This window comes from Brassica napus, unplaced genomic scaffold (assembly GCF_020379485.1).
Source record: "Brassica napus cultivar Da-Ae unplaced genomic scaffold, Da-Ae ScsIHWf_1071;HRSCAF=1524, whole genome shotgun sequence".
In the NCBI taxonomy this organism is placed as follows: Eukaryota; Viridiplantae; Streptophyta; class Magnoliopsida; order Brassicales; family Brassicaceae; genus Brassica; species Brassica napus.
This window is the reverse complement of record NW_026014498.1, coordinates 1-9,967: the sequence shown is the minus strand read 5'-3', so window position 1 is coordinate 9,967 and position 9,967 is coordinate 1. Positions and strand designations below refer to the sequence as shown.

The following is a 9,967-nucleotide window of genomic DNA, read 5'->3' as shown; positions in this document are numbered from 1 at the left end:
CCAACGCTGTCGCTTTGCTGTGCTAAACTTTGCTCTCTGTGGTTGCCCTTTTCCGTCATTTCACGTTATTCTTCTTCTTAAAATTCTTCTGTGTGTGTTGCTTGTAGTTTTTTCAAGTGGGCTAAAAATAACAGAACGATATAACCTGGTGAGTGTTTATATTTCTACTGTTGTTGTTAGCTTTCATGTGGGTTTCTGGTGAATGATTCGATTCCATTATTGCGTTTATTTTTTTCTTCTCGTTTTTATTTATTTAAAGCAATGGAAGGTTCATGTCGCTGGTCGTGGGCCTAATCCCCATTGTTGTTAGCTAATCACAATAATGCTGAACCTTTTTTCGCATTAATTGTTTTGTTGGGTTCACTTGTATAAATAGTCGATTCTCAAAAAAGGGTTTTAGGACTTCCATCCTTTACAGCCAAAAAAAAAGAAAAAACACAAAAGTTTGGATTTTTAATCATCTTGTTTCTTTTATCATTTTTTCTCATCTGGGTTCTATGTTTGAGATTTGTAATGTCGTTTTGAATTAATTTAGTCTGCAGGGTTTAAGCAGAGATTGGGTTTGTCAGATTCTCAAGTTTCTTTCTTCAGATTTACTCTATGATGAAGTGAGACACCCTCCAACATTAAACAAAGAGAGAAGCTTGCAACTTCCGCAAGGTACAACCTTTGACTTTATTGGTTTACTTGAAAGAAACTTGCTTCTGAAAGTTTCAAACTTTGAATTTTTAAATCTGGGTTTCTCTGGTTTGTGTTGAAATATTCAGTCTCATTATAACATTCCACTTTTTTGTGAAGTTCTCTTAGGTTTATTAGACCCAAGACATCTATCTGCTTAAGGGTATGTAGATGAGAGTGTCTTAAGGTTTTGTTTGGTTAGTGACATAGCGTTTAGACCGCTGCTGCTAGTGCGTTTTGAGTCTAGAATGAGACATAGGTTGTGGGTCTTGTACTGAATGTGTTTGGTGGGTTTGTCAGGCTTTGAGGTTGTCTTGTTGTTTCACATGGTTTTTTTTTGTCGCCTGATTTTATTAAGAAGAAACATAAAGGATTACAAGATAGCATTCTTAAACCGAAGAGGATTACGTTCGGTACACAAGCCAGCGGTCACACAGAACTGACCCTGGAAACTAAGCCCATACAAGGGATGCCAATAAACACATACACATAACAGCAATAAAAGATAAACGCGACTGAAACCAAACGTCACTGGTGAGGGCTCCAAACGGACATGAAACAACAGATTCAGAACTCCATGAAAGATACTTATAGAGATTGCCCACGGCCAAACCACCAATAAGCCACTTCCTCCTTGAACAACGAGGGAATACCTCAGGAACCAAATAACCAAACTCCACCTTCTGACAAGTTGGAATCAGCAGATTCACCACACACTCTCGGAAACGGCAGGGCAAGCACGGCCGTTGAATGCCTAGTAATGGAGCTTATGAAGAAACCAGATCACACCTAGATCTGACAGAGAAACAAGGAACCAAGCCTAACCGAACTCAGAGACACCAATCCCACATGAAAGGCTCACTAAAGAACCGGAGAGAATCCACAGCAGTTTCCAAAAGAGAGAACAAGCCCACCCAGAACCCCACCAGTAACAAGATAGAGAAAGAAAAGGAGAAACAAACCGTTGATCTAACGATCCGGTACTTTCACCTCCAAAAACCTTATACAGATCTGAGAATGAAAGCTAAGCTTTCCAACCAAGATCTCCATCAAAATAGGCTCCAGTCACCACACGCCGAACATATGTTAAACTAGAAAGAAAACCAAGCAGATTGGGACCGGCGTTGGCGTTAACGGAACCGCCACGCGCCGGTCATCGGAAAAACTCAGACTGGAAAGAGGAGGAGAGAAGGCGGAGAAACCAGAAGGAGGAGAGGAAGTGGAAGTGATCACTTCCTTTTGTTGTTTCACATGGTTATCAAACCATTTTTTTACCATTTTTTTAAAAGGTTTGTACTGTTTTCTCTAAGGGATTTTTGAGGCACTACAGTATAATAATATTACTGGTTTTACATTAAGGTTATGTTACATGGTAAATGCATATTTGATCTGTTTTTTTTTTTTGTTTCTTTTGAGAGAGGTGGATTATTCTGCATGGGTGAAATCTTCTGCAAATCTTTAATTGTTCTTTGTTTTCTAGCAGCACATTTTGACTAAATAACCCCACAAAAATAAATTAAAGAAGAAAATAAAAGTAGATTGGACCATGAAGTCTTCACAACTCTTTGTTGATTAATATTTCAAGCATGAACCATGAAGTTTTCACAACTCTTTGTTGAATATTTTATAGCAGTATCCATTGCATTATATATGTGTAGATTTCTCTTTTGTTAATAGATTTTTTTATTAGGGAGACACTCCTTTACATTGAGCTTTTTTTATATAGTTCTTAACATAAAGCAAGTCCTATTTGGAGAATATTACATAAAGAAACCTTGTGGCCCTCCATTAACGCTCCCTGATCCTAGAATTAAAGCTTCTAGCTCTTTTTCTTTATATTCATCATTACAAGCTCTCTCCTCTCCTCTTCTCTGCTTTTGAATTCCTTTTTGTGGTGTTTTTTCTTTGTCCTATTTGTTACTTAATACTTTCAAGCTTCTTTGTGATGGATCTGCAGATGGAGACTGTGAAACCAAGGGCTGTTGCTCCCAAGGGTAAATTCAGACGCACGTTTGCCAAAGTTCTCAACATTCACAAGCTAACCGGTGTTGCTCCAGATGTGAAGAAGATAAAGTTGGATTCCAAGAATGCCAATATCTCTGAGTCTTTCTACAAGCTTGAGGAAGAGTATGAGAGACGTCTATCCTTAGAAGCTCTTCTTGCGAAGCTGTTTGCTACTGTTTCTACAATAAAAGCGGGTTATGCGCAGCTACAGCACTCTCAGTCTCCTTATGACGCAATAGGGATTCAGAAAGCTGACAACTTGGTGGTCTCCGAGCTGAAGACTTTGTCTGAGCTGAAACAATGTTTCTTGAAGAAACAGATGGATCCAAACCCCGAGAGAACGCTGGTTCTCGCAGAGATTCAAGAGCTGAGGAGTTTACTGAAGACGTATGAGGTAATGGGGAGGAAGCTTGAGTCTCAGTGTAAGCTTAAAGACTCAGAGATTCTGTTTCTAAGAGAGAAGCTCGAAGAAACTACAAAACAGAACAAGTTAACAGAGAAGAGGCTTAACCAAAGCGGACAGCTCTGCAACCCTTTAGACAATCTTCACCTCTCTGCGCTGAATCCAACCCACTTCGTCGCTTATCTGAACCACACAGTCAAATCCATCAGAGGGTTCGTCAAGCTGATGGTCCAACAGATGAAACTCGCGGGATGGGATCTTTCAATGGCTGCTAACTCGATCCAGCCCGGTGTGGTTTATTACAAGCAAGACCACAAGTGTTTCGCTTTCGAACACTTTGTCTCTAACGTAATGTTCGAAGCTTTCCATCTACCACACTTCTCAACCGATTCAAGAAGCTTCAAGAAACAGAGCAAAACAGAGAGGGAAGCGTTCTTTGAGAGGTTTACAGAGCTCAAGTCGATGAAAGCTAGAGATTACTTCAACGCACGGCCAAGATCAAGATTCGCTAGGTTCTGCAGAGCCAAGTTCTTGCAGGTTATACATCCGAAGATGGAGGAAGCTTTCTTCGGACACACGCACTTGAGAAACCAGGTCTCTGCTGGTGTGTTCCCGGAGACGAGCTTGTGCTCTGGGTTTCTCGAAATGGCGAAAAGGGTTTGGCTTCTGCATTGCTTGGCTCTCTCTTTTGAGCATGAAGCTGAGATCTTTAGAGTGCAGAAAGGTTGTAGATTCTCTGAAGTGTACATGAAGAGCGTTGCGGAGGAAGCGTTGGAGGAAACAGAGCAGCCACGTGTCGCGTTCACGGTGGTTCCGGGGTTTAGGGTCGGGAACAGTTTGGTACAGTGCGAGGTTTATCTCTCGGGTTCGTGATAGCCGTTCGATCAAAGATCTGAAAATGGACGGTGGTGGGTCCTTAAGGACGTTTTTGTAATTTACGAAGTTGTGGGGTTGATTTTTGGAGAATGGGAAGTAGTGTGGTCTTTTGCTAATGTTTTTCTCTGGCTTTTGAGTTTTGTCGAGATTAGCTGTTGTCCATTGAATATTTATCTCCTTTTTTTCTGAATAATATGTAAATATTTTATGATTTTCGATATGTACTTAAATAATATAGTTAGAGAAAACAATATTATAAATAAATGCCAAGGAGCGTAACAATGGAATAGTGAAAATACTGAAATGCATTCATATTTTGATTTATTTGTTGCATTTTTGTTTATTTATAGTACATAATTACATTTACAAAAGCATTGGATTCGTTTCTAAATGTATCGCTGGTTTATGAACCATCCAGCATTATGTCTCCCTGTCTTGTGTTGTGTCACCACTCACATGCACATTAAAATTCTTATCTGCTAAGATTTTTGGGATTTTGTTCATTTTTAGGTTTGAATATTTAAAAATATTTCTACTAAATAATTATTACAAGTATACACGAAGAAAAATTGACGCGTTGTTTGAAAAAAAATTTGGGAGTCTTTTGTTCATTTTAAAATTAGATAAGTTATGCTAGTAGTAAGCCATGGCTAGTAAGTAATTGATTGTTGACCAAACAAATAAATTGGACAAAGACCTCAAAATAATATTGTGGGGTATCACAAGACGGTGCTACGATGACAAGTTCATTGAAAGAATAATATTTTTGTTATCTTATGATTTATATGTACTGTTATTGGTGTGCATTTATTTTATATAGTTTCTTTTCAAATTCAGTCTATATTATATTTAATGAGAACGATGCTTCTCTATGACACGAAATCTAAAAGATGAATTGACCAAATATTATGGTAGGGTTCGTATCTAGCAAAATGACTGTACAAAAATCTTTTTAAAATATGGTTTTAATGTTTGTCGGAAAGTCCTCATCTACTTTTCTCTTAAGCATTTCGGTGTGGCTAAATATTGATATGATCTTCTTAATGTTTATATATGCTTATTTAGTAATTACATAATTTTTACAAATTCGAAAGTGCATGTTGAAATTTATTTCTAAAGTTATCTCCCATGATGCTCTTGATCTTTTTTTTTTAATAGAGAATATGTTTGTTCCAATAGTCATTTTTATTTCTACTTTAAATAAAAATAAATAATATATACGCCACTGTTGCATTTAATTTTTAATACAATCAATTTTATTCAAGCATTATTTTCTAAAAACAAACAACTCTCAAGGCTTTTCCAAATTTTGGAGTCTCTTATATAGTTCCTATTTTAAAAAATATTGAATATATAGAGTGGTTTATGGGAGGTGATGCAACAAAAATTTTGTTGTGGAATTCCCATTGTGGTCGTGATAAATGTAAACCGGATAAACTCCATATACTGCTCTCCGTAGACTACTGAATTGTTAATGGGCTTTTGTAAACCCCCATAAATTTTGCTCTCGAGTGAGAAGTTATTAAATTTAATGGGCTTTACTACAACAATTTAATGGGCTTTTAAATAACGCTAATGGGCTTTAATAAACTAAACCTTATTTATATACGAAGCTTCAACTTTCAACGAGAAGGGAATCGAAGATGATATTAGCCAATCTTCCGCACGATTTGGAATCGGAGATACTAGCTAGGGTTCCGGCGAAGTCTCTTTCGCAACTGAAAACGACTTGCAAACGATGGTACGCTCTATTCAATTTGATGAGGATTTGGGTGAGCAATAAGGTTGATGAGGAGGGTAAAGAGTTATCGTGGAGGAAAGATTTCGTCTTGGAAGTGGATTTTGACAAGTTTCAACTCCCATGTGAGGTGAATGTGGCGAGCTTTTTGTTGAACGAGGAGAAGAAAGTGGCAGTGTTTTGTGAGACTAAAGCGACCAAGGGTGAAGAGCAGACCAGAATCTACATTGCTGGTGAGGGTATGTATAAGCAAGTCTGTAAAGAAGGTAGTGTAAATGTAACTCGTCTCAGTTATCCACTTCTCCTCACCTATGTTCCAAGCTTGGTTTGCATTCACTAAGAAGAGACACATGTTCTTCTGGTTTGTTTCGGTTTAGTTGATATCTTGGTTATGGTTTTCTTGCGTCTCTTCCTATGCTTTTGTGTATTGTAGCCAAGTGTTTGGTCTTGGAAAGAATATTATCATGTAAGCAGAATCTTATTATGGATCGAGTAAAGAAGACAATAGCAAACCAGATTCAGTAAACCAATTCGGTTCAAGTAAGCATTCCATAAAAGAGCTAAAATGAGGAAAACATCTCTAGTTGTGTTGTAATGTATTAGAAGCAGAGTTTCTTTTCACCTTACATTGCTCTAACTCCACTGAGCTTAACAGGAATGAGCTTGCGTTTTTATGACCAACACCTCCGAATCTCTGTGAAGCCACTGTTGTGTCTTCTTCTTCCACACTCCTCAAGCTTATCTTCAGTTTAGTCTCATCCCCAAGCTCGGGGACTCTGTAAACTACAGCTCCAAGACCTCTGAGTTCCAGATTCTTGCTCTTCTCCGCCAATTGATTCCCTAGCTCGCTTCTAAGCTCTGCAATCTCGTCTGCGTTTACAGCCAAACACCGACCAAACTCTTCATCAGCACCTCCAAGAACAATCTTATAAGACTGTTCCAGCGCCTGCTGAATCAGTTTACGTTTCCTAGACAAACTCTCTTTCCCTTTGTTGATCACAGTGTCATGATCCAACGAGAGCAGCTGCTGAAACAGTGAAACTGTTCTGATTGATAGTTTGTGTTAGAAAAAAAACAAAGGGATATAAGTTATGACTATAATAAATAATCAAGCATTAGAACTCAAATTATGATTGTCAATTGATCAAAGATAAACTTAGTTAAAATGGTATCATTTTCTTAAATTTTCGTAGGACCGAGCAAATAAACCGAACCCGATCCGGTAAAACTGAATCTAACCGATCTGAACCCGACATTAATACTGAATGAATCTTGTTTTATGGTTATTTTAGGTTATGGGTATTATCCGAACCGAATCCGAACCTAATTGAATATCCGATAGAATTCAAAAAAATTTAAATCCCGAAAAAGAACTCAGAGAAACATGATCTAAGTTCCTAATATGTATTCAAAATACACTAAAGTATTACTGAACATCTAAAATAATTATCTATTACATAAATAATTAATTTAAATATTTAGTTAATATATATATTGGTATTTGTATTTGGTAATATTAATATTTTATATTTTGACAATTGCATTGGAAATTCATTTTTGAATAAGTTTTGCTTCTAAAGTTTAAATAGTGTTTTTAGGTTTATAAAGTTGTTAGTTGTTAATTTTAATTTGTTTGCATTTCATTATATATGATTCTCGTTCGTACAAGGCTTTGATTTGTCATGATATATCTAATGTTGTTACGTATAGCTTAAAAAAGAGTCGCGTATGGTTGATAAATGAGTCTCCTAAACTTATTTTGAAGAAAAACAATATGATTTGAGAAAGCTACGTGAACAATTTAATTGACATTATTAGAAATATATTGAGTTTAATCAAGTACATATCAATATTTTTGGAACCACTAACCCAATTAATATTTGAAACTGAAACTATTCCGGTTCAATTGGATCTTGGACATGTAACTAAACCCGAACCGAATCCGATCCAAAATTTTATAATATCTGAATAACGCCGAAATTCATGAACCGGAAAATTGAATGAACCCGATTTGAAATACGGATGGGACTCCGATTGCCTAGCCTTAGATTTTCTTATGTTTTTAAAACAGAATATAACAGATTACACATCTACAAAACTAAAAAAAAAACTGAACACAATTGAATTAACAAAACTAATTTTTTTTACTTATTTTAAATTTAAAATAGTTGTATTTTAACTTAGAAGAATCACTGCAATCCAAAAAAAAAAACATGATAGCATAGATAAAAAAATTACATGTACAGTTAAAAACAATATATTAAATCATATAATATTTTTATTATATGTATCAATTATAAATTTATAAATAAATAAAAACAAAATATTATTTAATTATTATAGTTTAGTAATTTTGTGGAGTACGTAGACTTTTTTTTTTTGAACAACCAATACGTAGACTAACTTTGTGTGTTTTTTCCATAACTAATGGGCTCTCGTAGATAAAACGAATGGGCTTGTAAACAACGCTAATGGGCTTCAAATAAAATGCAGTCTAATTTATATACGAAGAAACTTTCGTCATCACGAGAGATTAGAAACGAAACGATGATGATGATGATGATAAGCGATCTTCCGAACGATTTGGAATCGGAGATACTAGCTAGGGTTCCGGCGAAGTCTCTTTCGCAACTGAAAACGACTTGCAAACGATGGTACACTCTATTCAAAGATCCCAAGTTCGTGGAGAAGAACAAGAAGATGAGTAGTGAAGCTGCAAGAGAGACGTTTCTACTGAGCAATCACGAGGTTTACTCAATCGCCGGAGATCTCCACAGCAGCGGCGACGTCGCACAGCCTCTCGAGTTCGCCGGTAAACTCTCAAAGGACTTGGACTTGTATACGATCTCTCACTGCGACGGTTTGATGCTATGCCAAGCGAAGAATAACTCTAGCCTTGTGGTTTGGAATCCGTGTACTGGTGAAACGAAGATGATCAAACCAAGAACTCGTTACCAGATTAGAGATAGATTCTCCTTAGGATATGATGATTCTCGCCGTGGCTACAAGATCTTGAGGTATGGCTATTATCAAAACGAGGAGAAAGTGTGGTTTGTTGAGTGTGAGATGTATGATCTTAGCTCTGATTCTTGGAGGTTTCTTGAATCGTTCGCTCCTGACTATGGCATGTATTGCAGTGGCGTGTCTTTGAGAGGAGATACTTACTTTGCTGCTGGAGGTAAAGAAATGGGTTTCTTCTTGATGAAGTTTGATTTCACGGAGGAGAGGTTCGTGCGTCTCCTCTCCCGTTTCAGAGCTTTGATCCTGAGGACACCGCGGTTCTCTCTGTTGTTAGGGATGAGAAGCTCTCTGTGTGTCATCAGGACATTCTTGCTTGGTCCAATGTGATGAGGATTTGGGTGAGCAATAAGGTTGATGAAGAGGGGAAAGTGTTGTCGTGGAGGAAAGACTTTGTTTTGACTGTGGATTTCGATAAGTTTCAGCTCCCGTGTGTGGTGAATGTGGCGAGCTTCTTGTTGGACGAGGACAAGAAAGTGGCAATGTGTTGTGACGTTTGTGACGAAGAGATGAAGGGGGAAGAGAAGAACAGAATCTACATTGTTGGTGAGGATATCTATAAGCAAGTCTATAACGATGATATTGTGAATGCATCTCTTCTCAACTGTCCACTTGTTCTCACCTATGTTCCAAGCTTGGTTCACATTCACTAAGAAGAGACAGATGTACTTCTGGTTTGTTTCGGTTTAGGTGCTGCTACTTGGTTACGGTTTTCTTGTGCTTTTTTGTATTGGATCGTTTCTTCATTTACATGTTCTGGCTTGTAGCCAGTGTTTTGATCTTGGAGAGATTATCATCACATAAGAAGAAACTGATTCATGAATTGAGACTAAAGAAACAATACAAAACCAGATGTATTATCAATGTCAATGCGTAAACCAAACCGGTTCAAGTTAGCATTCCATGTAGAATTAAAATGAAAAAACATCTCTAGTTTAATGTATTACAACAAGAGTTTCTTTTCACTTTCCATTGCTCGAACTCTGTTGAGCTTAACAGGAAGGAGCTTGCGTTTTTATGACCACCACCTCCGAATCTCTGAGAAACCACTGTTGTGTCTTCTTCTGCAACACTCCTCAAACTTATCTTCAGTTTGGTCTCATCCCCAAGCTCTGGAACTCTGTAAACAAACAGCTCCAACACCTCTGAGTTTCAGATTCTTGCTCTTCTCCGCCAAATGATTCCCTAGCTCGCTTCTAAGCTCGGCAATCTCGTCTCCATTTACATACAGCCAAACACCACCAAACTCA

General features: G+C 37.4%; 3 protein-coding genes and 1 pseudogene across 4 annotated transcripts; 3 read left to right on the top strand and 1 right to left on the bottom strand.

Moving 5' to 3' along the window:
* On the top strand, positions 1-4,174 carry LOC125595461 (protein GRAVITROPIC IN THE LIGHT 1-like). 2 transcript variants are annotated; one of them, XM_048771240.1, is made up of 3 exons: positions 1-148; positions 536-660; positions 2,636-4,174. In XM_048771240.1, exon 3 carries the CDS (start codon positions 2,636-2,638, stop codon positions 3,956-3,958), a length of 1,323 nt encoding a protein of 440 aa, XP_048627197.1. In that variant the 5' UTR covers positions 1-148; positions 536-660; the 3' UTR covers positions 3,959-4,174. The 2 variants fall into 2 exon arrangements, with proteins under 2 accessions (XP_048627197.1, XP_048627198.1); XM_048771241.1 differs by having other exon boundaries at positions 112-148; positions 543-660.
* Positions 4,175-5,604: 1,430 nt separating this feature from the next.
* On the top strand, positions 5,605-6,039 carry LOC125595462 (F-box/kelch-repeat protein At3g17530-like). The gene has a single exon (XM_048771242.1). The coding sequence runs from the start codon at positions 5,605-5,607 to the stop codon at positions 6,037-6,039; it is 435 nt and encodes a 144-aa protein (XP_048627199.1).
* Positions 6,040-6,279: 240 nt separating this feature from the next.
* Positions 6,280-6,955, bottom strand: LOC125595460. Its single transcript, XM_048771239.1, has 2 exons — positions 6,939-6,955; positions 6,280-6,745 (listed from the first exon to the last, which is right to left on the bottom strand). The coding sequence occupies exons 1-2, from the start codon at positions 6,953-6,955 to the stop codon at positions 6,280-6,282; spliced, it is 483 nt and encodes a 160-aa protein (XP_048627196.1).
* A 1,272-nt stretch (positions 6,956-8,227) lies between these two features.
* On the top strand, positions 8,228-9,394 carry LOC125595464 (annotated as a pseudogene).
* Positions 9,395-9,967: the final 573 nt, after the last annotated feature.